The sequence below is a fragment of the Phyllostomus discolor genome, chromosome 4, assembly GCF_004126475.2.
Source record: "Phyllostomus discolor isolate MPI-MPIP mPhyDis1 chromosome 4, mPhyDis1.pri.v3, whole genome shotgun sequence".
NCBI lineage: Eukaryota > Metazoa > Chordata > Mammalia > Chiroptera > Phyllostomidae > Phyllostomus > Phyllostomus discolor.
Genome location: NC_040906.2, coordinates 15,284,055 through 15,296,758, shown reverse-complemented (window position 1 = coordinate 15,296,758; position 12,704 = coordinate 15,284,055). Strand labels below are relative to the sequence as shown.

Sequence of the window (12,704 nt, the reverse complement as noted above, 5' to 3'; positions counted from 1 at the left end):
AGCAGCGTCAGCCTGGGGGTGGTAGGGCAGGGGGAGTGAGGGATGGAGAGAGCAGGCGAGGGGAGCGGGAGCTAGTAGCAGAGCTGGGACTCCCAGAGTGATCAGGGCAAAAGCATCACCCTACCCTGAAGGGCAGTGGTCTCTTTCTGAAAGTCATACTTGCTCTGATACTTTTATTAGGGCAGGGTTCTTACCAGAGCTAGAGACATCATATTCAGTAGGAACTCCAGCATGGTGTTGAGACCTGCCTGATAAGCTGAAGCAGGAGAGGGGACCTAGCAGAAGCCTATGTTCAAAGAGGAAGCAAGATGCTACTAGACACGAACTCCTCAGAAGGAAGTCGGGGGCCAAGAATGGGGGAGAAGTACCCTTGGCTGGGAGAGAGGGAAGAGCCATGCCGGGAACCAGCTGTACAGCACTCCCCAGAGAGTCCCCACCAAGTCCAGTGGAGAGCACAGGAGCTCCACAGAGACCCTGGAAAGGCTCGTCAGAACTTGGGGACACTCCAGCACAAAACCACCCCAGAGCGTGACACTGCGAGGGTACAAGACCCTCAGCAGTGACTCCAGGCCACGTGTCTAGCACAGAAGCACGTGGGAGATGCCCCCGACAAACTCTCCAAGTTCCTGGGGAGGAGCACTCTCCGAAGGGATGAAGCCCTGTGCAAGCACACGGGTCTGAGCCAGCACGATGTGGATTATTGCCTTTGATGGGACTACGACGTGCTCAGAGGCTGGGAGTGCCCTGGGAAATCTGGCCGGCAGTCATTTCTGTAATTAGACATCGCTCAGATGTTCCAACATACGTCAGTCTCCCCACTTTGTCATTCATTCAGTGCTCAAGAAAATTGTATTACACACCTAGGGTATGCCAAACACTGATTGGCTTGGGGATGCAGAGATTTTACACACACACCATACACACACACACACACACACACACACACACAATACCTGCTTTCACAAACCTCACAGCGATGAGTAGGAAACAGCCAAACAGACGATCACAAAATCCTGTAACTGAAGACATGATAGGGGAAGCCCAGGGGTACAGAGAGCACGGGGCAGCAGTCCATGGCGGTGACCACTGGGCTGAGTGTGAAAGGAAATGGGAGAGTCGGCCAGACCAAGAGGGTGGGAAAGAGCATGCCAGGGGGAAAGGAACTGCGTGTCAGGCTCTGAAGAGGACCCAGAACAGTTCCTGGGGGAAGTGCACATGGTTCCCTGTGGCCGAAGTTCAGGGTTCAAGGAGGCGTGGCCTGAAACAAGGTGGAGAAGTGCTCAGGGGTCAGGCACAGAAGCCCTAGGTACAAGAGTCAGGAGTCTGACGCTGAGGGTAATGGGGGTCCTTGAGGGGTCGTAAGAGGAAAAGAGCGTGATCCAGCTGACGCTTAGGGAGATTGTGCAGGTGGCAGAGTGGAGGGAAGACTGGAGGCAGAGAGCACTTAGGAGAACAGTGGCAGTAAGAGCAGCAGCCAACACCGCCAAGCTCCATTCTAAGTGCTTTGCAAATGTGGACTCATTTAATCCACATGACAGTAGGTGTCCTCATTGTCCCCATAATATTACAGTCAATGAAACTGAGACCTAGCGAGGTTAAATAACTTGCTCAAGTTCTACAACCCGTAAGTGACGTCGCCGGAACCCTAACTCAGACAGCCCAGCTCTGGAATCCACAGCTGCCGCCTGACAGCAGCTTCGAGGAGAGAGAATGAAGTGTTGCCTAACGCTGTCAGGCAAGGTGGTGAGAAGGAGATAACTCCTGGCCACGTGGCAAAGACAGATGTTAAAGAGAGAGTCTGGCAGATAAGAAGAGGGAGGGGAGGGTGGGGGTGAGCCACGAGGAAGAGAGCACACCCCGGAGAAGAAGCGCCCGGGAGCCTGCGGCATCCGCGGAACCTCAGGGGGGACTTCACGAGGTAAGTGCATGTGAGAGTGGGGGCGGAGGAGAGCACTTAGAAGAGAAGTTGGGAACTATAGGTATGGGAGTCACTGGTGAACTGGGTGGTCGCGAAAGCCAAGGAAGGGGGTGGGCTGGCCTGGGGGAAGCAGGTAGAGAAGAGGACTAAGACAGAACCCTGGGAACATCCAAGTTCAGGGATGAATTGATAATGAAGCAACAAATGAGACCAAGAGAGAGGGTCAGGAGAGGGAAGAGAATGGGGTCAGTGGGATTAAATGATGCAGAGACCAGGCGAGATAGGGCTTGAACAGTAACCATTTCACCATAAGTAAAAGCTGAAAAGCCTAGAGCAGGCTGAGAGAAAATACATAGTTTACCACAGCTGACAAACATGGAGTAGTATGAGCAGGGAGGATGTCAGGCCTTTTTATAAGCTGATGGTGGTAGAATAAAAGGGCACAATCTTTCTGAAGGGCCATGTGGTCTTACTGATCAAAGCTGAAACATGCACAGATATGCCCCTGAAAAATGATAAAGCTACAGAAACACTTAGACATGTTCCAAAGACCTGCATCCAGAGAAGCTCATAGCAAGGACATAAATGTCCATCTATAAGGTAGTTATCAAATAAATCATGATACATGCAAACCATGGTCCAATATGTCGTCATGAAAAAGAGTGAGATAAAGTGAAATAAGCCAGTCAGAGCAAGATAATCACCATATGATCTCGCTTAGATGTGGACTCTAATAAACAACATACACTGACGAACAAAATAGAAACAGAGGCGTGGACACACGGAACAGACTAGCCGCTGTCAGAGGGGAGCGAGGTAGGGGGACTGGATGAAAGAAGATGAAGGGATTAGTTAAAAAACGTGCATACATGACACATAGACGCAGACAACAGTGTGGTGGTGGCCAGAGGGGGGAGGGGGGAGGGGGAGGGGGAAGGGGGCAAAGGGGGGAAAACAGGGATGGAAAGAAACTTTGCCTGGGGCGACGGGCACGTGATGTGATGTGCAGAGCATGTTTTATTGTGCACTTGAAACTTGTATTGTTTTGCGAACGAGTATCACCCCAATAAATTCAAATTTTTAAAAAAGTGAAGTGATCTCTATGTACTGATGTGGAATAAGTCCATGGTAAGATGCAGAAAATAAATTGCTATGGTGCATAAAATATGACTAGTTAAATATGGTACATTTTTATTAAGGAAGGAAAGAAAATGTGTTTGTATACGCACAGGGGAAGTCTGGGGAAAGACAGGTGTAAGTGAACGGAGGAATGGAAGAGAATCTTTCAAGTTCTATTTTATAGGCTTTTGTTTCACTTATATTCATGACAATATGCATGCTTTATTTTTATAACATTAAGGCAGTTTTATTGAAGAGAAGGGTTTATTGGACCTAGTAAACCAGAAGTCACTGGTAACCCCAGCAAAAGCTGTTTCAGCAGAACAGTAGGAAGGAAGCTAGTTTCAGTGGGTTAAACAGTGAACGAGAGCTGGCAAAGTGGAGACAGCTGCTTTGTCAAAAAGTTTGCATATGAGAAGGAGGGTACAGGGGAATGGAAGCTAAATGGAACCTAGAACAGGGGAAGGAGAGAAGGAGATAAGCAAGTTCAGGGGCTGAAGGGAAAGAGGGAGGTTGAAGGGAAAGGGCCAGGAGGCAGGATCCTCAAGAACGTGAGAGGCGGTGGGTCCCACAGCCAGGTGCAGGAAATCACCAGAAAGACGGGAGAGGGACATTTGTCATGACATTTGTCATGCTGACCCTAGAAAGAAGGAAGAAAGTGCACATGTGAGTTTAAGCAAGTCTGTCAGCTGGGGTCGCCTACATCTTCCTTTTAAAGAAGGAAGTCAGGGTTCAAGACTCTCAGAGACACAGGGGGACTTAGGCAAACTTCCACCTTCAGACTAGCAGTCTCCTCCGGAAGCCATTGGACAGGAAGGCGTGAACATCCCCAGGGCTGATACAGAATCTCCTTGGCCTGGAGTCAGAGTGCTAGGACAGACCTGTTGCTCCTCTGTGGGAACTCCTCCCCTGGTGGGAACTCCTCCCCTGGTGGGCCTCTTGGATTTCCCCTTTGGCAACTCTGGCTCAGAGGTTTCCCCATAAAGCCTGGTTCACTTTCTTCCTGTCCAACAGCCCTGACTGCTCCCAAGCCCTGAGTCACAGCAGAAGTATCAGAGGCCACTTCAGGAATAGCAGCAGCTGTAGCAGCACCAGCAGGTAGGTGAGCTCTTCAGTCTTAGAACTTCTGGGGACCTATTTCTGATGGAAGGGACTTGGAAAGTTTGGTCTGAGTCCCCTGAGAACTGAGGTGATGACATGCAGACGCTTAGAGCTAAAGAGATAACCGCCATCACCTGAATAGCACAGTACAAAAGAACTTTCTGCAATAACACAAGGATTCTATATCTGACTATCCAATGGGATAGCCACTAGTCATGTGTGGCTAGTGAGCCTTTGAAATATGGCTGATATGACTAAGGAACTCAATTTTTTATTACAATTAATTTTAACTTAAGTAGACACATGTGGCTAGTAGCTATCATATTAGACAGCCCAGATCTGGAACAATTGAAAGTGAAAAAGTCAGCTTTCGTGCTGCCTGTCACTATGAGAACCGATCAGCAGAGACAAAGGTTGAATTTTTATGGGTGCTTTATTTATGTGGCCAGCAATCTGAGAAGATGGCCCATTATGTACCCTAAAAACTGTCTTATGTCTCATCTCAAGCCGACCTTAAGAGAGTGTAGGTAAGAGGTTTGGAGTTCAGAAAAAAAGTAGGTAAGGGGTTTGGAATTCAGAGGAAAAGGTTAATCAGATAAAAGTTGCAGTCCAGAGCACCTAGCACCCCCTCCTCTGCTGACTGGTGATTCTTTATCTGTGGCCTGGGTGGTGGGCGTTCCCTCCCCGGAGCACAACGGCTCAGGTTCCATCTTGATCGCCTGTAGTCCTGCTGGGGCACAAAGGTTGAACTGCTGTGGGTCTCCTGGAGTCAGGCTCGGTCTGGTCATAAGTTCCAGTTCCTGGAACAATAGCTTTCTACACACATTAATTACCAAGCCTACTAACTACATCTAGAAGCTAAAACATTTTCAACTCCTGAGTTCCCCCATCACAATCTCCTTATTTTTTCAATGACCCACATCAAGGCTCAGAGATAAGAGACTTGTCAAGCTCACACTAATTGTTAACAGCAGAACCAGGATTGCGAGCTGGTTCTTTATTCACTTCACCACCGTCAACATGCATGTGGTGAGGTCAGTGGAAATGAAATCAACCTAATGAAAATCAAGAAGTGGGTGAGTTGAGAAATGCCAAATCTGGACTCCCTGTTCTATACCTTTTGTGTTCCGTTGTCTGGAAAAGAGTAATACCTAACGAAGCTCAGAAAACTCAGGCTGGGATCCAGCCCCTTGTTAAAGTGGACAAAAATACAAGGTTTGAGGTCAGGTAAAGAAAAAAAAAACCTTTTAAGACTGCTTAACACCCAGTTCATCTGCGTCATTCTAGGTAAGTTGCTTAACTCCTAGAATCTTAGTTTCCTCATTCAGAAAGTGCATGTCGTTGTGAGGAGCGAGTGCATTTTTTTGCAAGGAGTAAATGATACAGATTCTGAAAAGCCTTTTCCAGAAGCTAGGCCCTCGTAGGCACCGAACAGCACAGCCAGTGTGACTACGGCTACCCAGGTCAGCGCGAGTTGAAATGTCCATCCAAGTCAGGCTGGACAGCAGACCCACTGCTTTCTCTTGCTTGGGGAATGTCGGGAGAGACAGCATGCTATCAGTTGACACACTATTTCCTTAATAATGATCACAACAATCAAAGCAAACACCATGCTTTCTATGTGTTTTAACTACATTTTGGGTAATCTCATTTTATTGCCAGCTTCATTTTATGGATGAGCAAACTGAGACTAAGAAAGGAAAGGTCACCTGCCTAGAGTTGTCTGGCTAGCAGGGTTCTTGACTGCCACCCCCACCTGCCTGTCTCCGTGTGTAAGAGCCTCTGGTGTTAGCATCACCTGGCCAGGAGTCATTGCATTCTTCTTAAACATTGGAAAAAGGGAGGTGACAAGGAATGTTTGCTAAACAGTTGGACTCAGAGGTTCTTTCCTTGGGGGAGGCAGCTTCGGTGAGCTGGCCACAGGCTCTGAGCACTCACTGGGTGAGAGGTTGGAGCACAGAGTGTTGGAGGGATTGAGTTGCTAGGTAGGGCTCAGGAGGGAGAGGTGAATTTGTGTTCGTTGCTCTGCCTGTGTTTATCCTTTCGATTACAGTCAATAGCAAATGTGACAAACTACGTTCTTAGTGTCAGTCAACACTGTGTACAAAAAATGTGTTTGGACTTGGGTAGGGTTTTAAGTTGTACCTGAAAGCTTTCTTTCCAGATTAGATGGTCTTGGCTCCACAGGTGGTAACTATGGCAGACCCAATCCCAAGGACACAAGCCAAGAAAAAAGAGCAATGCCCTAAGAGGTTCTCAGGGTCAAAGCAGATGTTTGGGGAGTGAGGTAATAGACAAGGAGAGGTGGAATGGGAGGGAAGGAATCTGTGGGATTTTAAGGATTCCTGCGGTGGGTGGAGTGGAGACCAGAGGCATTAGGTCCGAGGAAGAAAGCTACCAGCCTGTCCAGAAGCTTAAGTTCCTTCTCCGTTGTCTTAGTGAGTTGTTCCCCTTTCGGGTATGAAAGATGTTCAGGAGAGATAGTAAGCCCTGGGAAGCCTGAAGCACCTGGAGTGTGGAGAAAGTCAGGCAGGGCAGGGTCTGCTGAGATCAGGGCAAAGAGGAGAGAAATCTCAGCGGCCCTGTGCCAATCACTTCCTTTATATGAGCCTCAGTGTCCTCATCTGTGAAATGCAAATATTAGCTAGAAAATGCCACAGGTCCTTTCCCAGTATGAACCTTACCAGTCCATAAACTATCAGGTGATCAAAGAGCTGACCTGAGAATTAATTATTCAAGTTATCACGAGCATCCTGCACCCGCAGTTGACTCCACCCCAGATTGAGCAATCTAATCCACCACTCACTTCCTCCACTCTGTTCTCATCACCACCGCCCTTGCAGTCAGGCACATCTGCTCTCCTGGAGATATCCCACAGGTGAAAAGCCCAGAGTCCTGGTAAGTCTTGAAACACTCGCCCCTCTCGCCACTCAGACCAGCCCTGTTCTGTTTTCCTTGACACCAGCCTCCATTTCACTCCAGGCATCTTTCCCCACTCCTGGTGGGCCTCACCCACACCCCTAGGTCTCTTCATTCTTTCTCTTTACACCTTCCTATCTTCAAAAGGAGGGCTTCTGCCCTCCTCCGCTACACCTGTCTCCAAAAACCACTCAGGGCAACTCAATGCCCACCCCCTTCCATTCCCAGCTCAGCCAGCTCTCCATGCTTCGGCCAAAGTTAGGTGTGAGAAAGGAGCAGACGCTGGGGAGTGCCTCCTCCCATATATTAAATGCTAATATGTGTGAATGATGATATGCATAGAGAGAAAAAATAGTGGAACTGTATTAAAATGACTGGTTTTTGTTGTTGTTACTGTGAAAAAGATTGCCTTACGTGTGGAATCTTATAGCATTTTCATGAAATAAACTGGAATCATCCCATCCCTGTTTTTTCCAAACTACTGTGAGTCATTAAGGGGCTGGCAGTTTTGCTGGATAGGGGGATCTCCTGCTGGGTCCCCGAGAACATGCCTGGGTAGTCAGTAGGGGCCAACCAGCGCACGGGAGTTTGGTTTATCATTCCTGGGAGGGCTGTTTCTTTCATTCTGGGCTTAAGGAACAGCCAAGAAATCAATGCATAACACATCAAGCAATGGGAGTGAACTACACAGGATGACTTCACAGTAACTCGAGAATTTACCTTACCAATATACTTAATATGGGAGTTACGATTTTTTTTGGTTGTGGTTCTTAACTAGCTGAGCATTCTACCACTGTTGATGTCATCTCTCATGTATAAGGGTAACAGCCATCAACATGCCAGGTCACAGGCTGGGCAGTCCCCAGGATCTCTTTAATGGTTCCAGAAAATGCTGTAGCTAAAGATTGGTTCCATATCTGTCAGGCAATACTGACAATCTCATCAAAAGCGATATTTCCACTGTGCTTAACGTCTTGCTGTTTCCTTCTGTCTCTTGGTGATTTCTAGAGGACTTGAATGGTGAGGGCAGAGACAGAAATACCGCCTTAAACTGGGCCTGTGTGTTCTGAACAGTTAGTTTCACTGCGATCCTCAGACCCTTCCAATCACCTATTTCCTTGACAATGTCAAAAGTGACGTTTTTTGGAGACGGACCCTGGGGGCTGATCTTGGCGTCGAAGGCAGAGTTGGCATTGACTTCCCCCCTGGTGAGCCTCCAGTACACAACTTTGATCTCACTGGGGTAGCACTGAGGGGGCATGGTGGCAAGGGCTGGTGTCTGATACACCTGGATGTGGATGAATGAAGACAGTTGCATTTGGCTTCCTCTGAGCCTAGAGCTCTGAGCTCTGAGCCTAGAGCTCAGAGGTGGGATTTTTTTTTAAGGAGCAGGTTTGCAGACGGAAACTAGCCTCTGGATCCACTCACACTATTTGGAGTTTTGGCTGCAGCACTGCTAGGCTCTGTGACCACGGACTGGTTTCTGAGCCCCGCTGTGCCTGTCTTCTCACTGGTACACTGGAGCTCAACCATATGTATTTGTAACAATCAAGGGAGACCATGCACCTGTGAGTCACAAAGTGGATCTCAGAGTGTCACCTTCCTAGCTTCCTCTCCTTAGTTTCTCCCTTTAACTGCCAAATCATCACCTCTAGAGACTGGTTAAAAAAAAACAACAACAGAACATTCCCTCTACCACTCCCACTACACCCCCACCCCAGCCAGTGGCCGGAGGTCATCGCCCTGGCCTGGTGGCCTGGTTCCCTTTTCTGAGTTCTCTACTTCTGTCCTGACTCGCATGGGAATGGAGCTCACCCGTATACCTGCCACCTGACCCCAGCACAGATGAGCACTGGACTGTCCAGAATGAGAGCTTATCCATAAAGCATGACTGCCTGCTGCTGCCTCTTCTCACAGGGAAGTGTCTGCAGCGTCCCCAGCCCTATCTTCTCACAGCTGATGCTCATAGGTGTGGGGTTCTCCTCTCTGCAGGCACAAGCTGTCTGTGCCCATCAGTGATCGGCATTCTCTCTCAAAGGTGGGTCTTCTCCTAGGTCATCTGTTCCCTTAAGTGCATCTCTGAGCATCTGCTCACAGAGATGCACTTAAGGGAGCAAATTCCTCCTCAACATTGTTATTGTCCGTCGTTTTTTTTTTTTTATTATGAGCATCCCAATGAGGGTGAAGTAATTCCTGAGACTTTTATATCTTCTCTCTTTCACACGGGGTTCCATTTGAAGGTGGGTTACAGACGTGCCTATGGTCACAGGATGCTCATACTTTATGATAAAGAAATGGCACAATGGCGATTTATTTTGTGGTTCAAAAGGAAGCTAATTCTGCAGCTGGTTTACTTTAGTCTACTTACTCTTTGAAAATAGGGATAATAGTTCAGTGGCTGCAACTTCCCCCCAGCAGCGAGGTGCCCACTAATCCTCTAACAAGGGCAGCACCAACAGAGGTGAGTTTACCTGGATGCACTGGGGAGTCCGGAATGGATGAAGGCGTGCACTGGCAGGGCAAGAAGGGTTCCCACCAGGACTGGGAAGCCACCAAAACAAGGCGAATATGTCTCCACCTGCCTTCTCCGCTTCCTGCCATCCCTTCTCCTTATCTGGGAGCATCTTGGCTTTCTCTGGCTCCCTCGTGGCACAATATGACTGCCCAGAGCTCCCAAGGTAATCGGTTACATCCCTGCCCACCCAGTTGGAGAATCAGTCAGCCACCTGCTTATGACTTTTAGTATGGTTTTTCAAGCCACACAAATACTCTCAGAGAAGTCTTCCTGCTTCCTAAAAGAACAATGCTGGGTAGACTTTCTTCTAGCTCGAGCATCCTGAAACTCTACGCTGCTATTGTTCGGTTTTTCAAGAACACTTCTTTTTTTAAGTAACTTGCAGAAAGCTGGACAAAGGGATTCATCTCTCAGCTGTAGTGTTAAGCCTCGGTCTTTTTAGAGGGTCCAGCTCAATTGGATTGCCTGCTCAATCCCCCACATTGAGAAGCGAACCTCGTGTTTCTCACATTAAACTTAGCCTCAACAGTCAGGGATGCTCACCACGGAGGTATCTGAGACAACAGGTTCCATAGAGATTATCCAAAGGGAAGTTTCCACAGTGATTTGAGTGATGGTAATGTCATGGAAAGTGCTAAGAACCTCTCTCTGCCTTTGAATGGAACTATACTCTTATCGTGAAATACACAGTTTATCACTAAATGTGCCTCATAACCTTAGAGTTAGAGTCCCTAATAGTCCCCGAAGGGAAAGTTACTGCCATGTAACACAAACTGATGCAAAAAATCCTATCCAAGGCAGAAAGGCCTGGGGAGACTTCATGGTGCAGTAACACTCATCTCTCTTCTCTAGGCCACAGAATGGATGACTCAAATACAGACAGCTTGTACTGGGGCAATTTCGCCTGGGATGAGGACGACGCTTATAACTACACTTATAACTACACTGACTTGTTACCCCTTCCCGGAACTGCCCCATGCCGACCAGAATCTCTGGATATCAACAAGTACGCTGTGGTTGCCATCTATGCCCTGGTCTTCCTGCTGAGCCTGCTGGGAAACTCTCTGGTGATGCTGGTTGTCTTATACAACCGAATCAGCCGCTCTGTCACTGACATCTACCTGCTGAACCTGGCCCTGGCTGACCTGCTCTTCGCCCTGACCTTGCCTTTCTGGGCTGCCTACAAGACAACGGGCTGGATCTTTGGCACAACCATGTGCAGAGTGGTCTCACTCCTGAAGGAAGTCAACTTCTACAGTGGTATTCTACTGCTGGCCTGTATCAGCGTGGACCGCTACCTGGCCATTGTGCATGCCACACGCACACTGACTCAGAAGCGGCACTGGGTCAAGTTCATATGCTTAGGCATCTGGACACTATCTCTGATCCTGTCCCTGCCCATCTTTGTCTTCCGCAAGACCGTCTACCCACCTGATTCAGGCCCAGTCTGCTACGAGGATATGGGTGCCAACACAACCAAATGGCGCATGGTGATGCGGATCCTGCCCCAGACCTTTGGCTTCCTCCTGCCCCTGCTGGTCATGCTGTTCTGCTACGGCTTCACCCTGAGCACGCTCTTTCAGGCCCACATGGGGCAGAAGCACCGGGCCATGCGGGTCATCTTTGCTGTCGTGCTCGTCTTCCTGCTCTGCTGGCTGCCCTACAATCTGGTCCTGGTGACAGACACCCTCATGAGGCTCCGGGTCATCGAGGAGACCTGTCAACGCCGAAATGACATCGGCCGAGCCCTGGATGCCACCGAGATCCTGGGCTTCCTCCACAGCTGCCTCAATCCCCTCATCTATGCCTTCATTGGCCAGAAGTTTCGCCATGGACTCCTCAGGATCATGGCCACCCATGGGCTGATCAGCAAGGAATTCCTGGCCAAGGAGGGCAAGCCTTCCTTTGTTGGCTCTTCTTCAGGGAACACTTCTACTACCATCTAAGACCCCCACCCCTGTTGCAGCCCCACAGGGCTCCTTCCCGCCTGTCAACACAGCACCCAAGACTCATGTCTATTGGCTATTCACAGTCTCTGTGTCAGGACAGCCCCCACTGAGGTCACAGGAAGTTGCTGAGGCCTCAGCCTTACCAGGCCCTGTTGCATGGTTGAGAAAGCCTGCCCTGAAGCCTCGCCCTTCACTGTAATTACTATGTCATCTGCGAGAGCTCTGTCCATCCTACCACTGAGCCATAGCACTCTGTCCTCAGAGACATTTCAAAGACATGCTTTGAAATGAGTTCAAGAAGTTCCCAGCCTTGGGAACCACCAGTGGCAAACACCACAGCTATTTCCCCAGCTCCCCCTTTCCTAGCCTGCTAGCAAAGTCTGCTTCCCTTGAGAGAGGCTGAAAATGATATATACCTCCACGAGTTCTTTAAGCTAGGAGTGGCCATATTCTCCAGTTCTGACTAGGAAGACTTACAGGCAAGTGTGTGCTGGTGAACCAATCTCCTAGGGGAAAACATGTCTTGTATGTAGTGTTCACCGAGTTCCGTGTTACAACTGCTCCCACCATGGCAATTTCAAGGGCAGTGGTATTTAACAACCAGCTCACAGAATTCTAGAAAATGTAATAATCTGTTTTCATAAGCAGGTACAAACTGGCTTCTGTGAAACATTGCATAAAAGGAGCCTGCTGGGGCCAGGGAACTCCTGGGAAATATTCCTGATTAAAAAAGAGAGGAACACACACTCCCACATCCTTGGGTCTTGTGTTTGAATGTGGATATAGGATATGATATGTGGTACTGAGGCAGCAATTTTGTGACAATGAGTCAAAAAAAAAACCTAACACACTTAGGCTGATGAAGGCAGAGGATAAAAAAAAAAAAAACCTCAAAAATGAAAAGCCCAGAAGTAAATCTAAACAAGCACAAGAAGAAAACTGGTCCTTTACCTTACATCATATACAAAAATTAACTCAAAATAGATTGAAGAGCTAAACATAAGAACAAAATTATATAACATTTAGAAGAAAACAAGGAGGTAAAGGCCTCACGATATTGGATTCAGCAATGATGTCTTGGATATGACACCAAAAACGCAGGCAACAAAAGAAAAAATAGATAAACTGGCCTTCATCAAAGTTAAAAACGTTTATACAGCAAAGGATACTTTTAACAGAGTAA

At 48.2% G+C, this 12,704-nt stretch overlaps 1 protein-coding gene across 2 annotated transcripts; it reads left to right on the top strand.

The window, feature by feature from the left end:
* The first annotated feature begins 3,729 nt into the window (after positions 1-3,729).
* On the top strand, positions 3,730-12,350 carry CXCR2 (C-X-C motif chemokine receptor 2). Of its 2 annotated transcripts, none has more exons than XM_028509906.2 (2): positions 3,730-4,135; positions 10,425-12,350. In XM_028509906.2, the coding sequence occupies exon 2, from the start codon at positions 10,433-10,435 to the stop codon at positions 11,516-11,518; it is 1,086 nt and encodes a 361-aa protein (XP_028365707.1). In that variant the 5' UTR covers positions 3,730-4,135; positions 10,425-10,432; the 3' UTR covers positions 11,519-12,350. The 2 variants fall into 2 exon arrangements, with proteins under 2 accessions (XP_028365707.1, XP_035878755.1); XM_036022862.1 differs by lacking the exon at positions 3,730-4,135 and adding an exon at positions 6,621-7,036.
* The last annotated feature ends 354 nt before the right edge of the window (positions 12,351-12,704 follow it).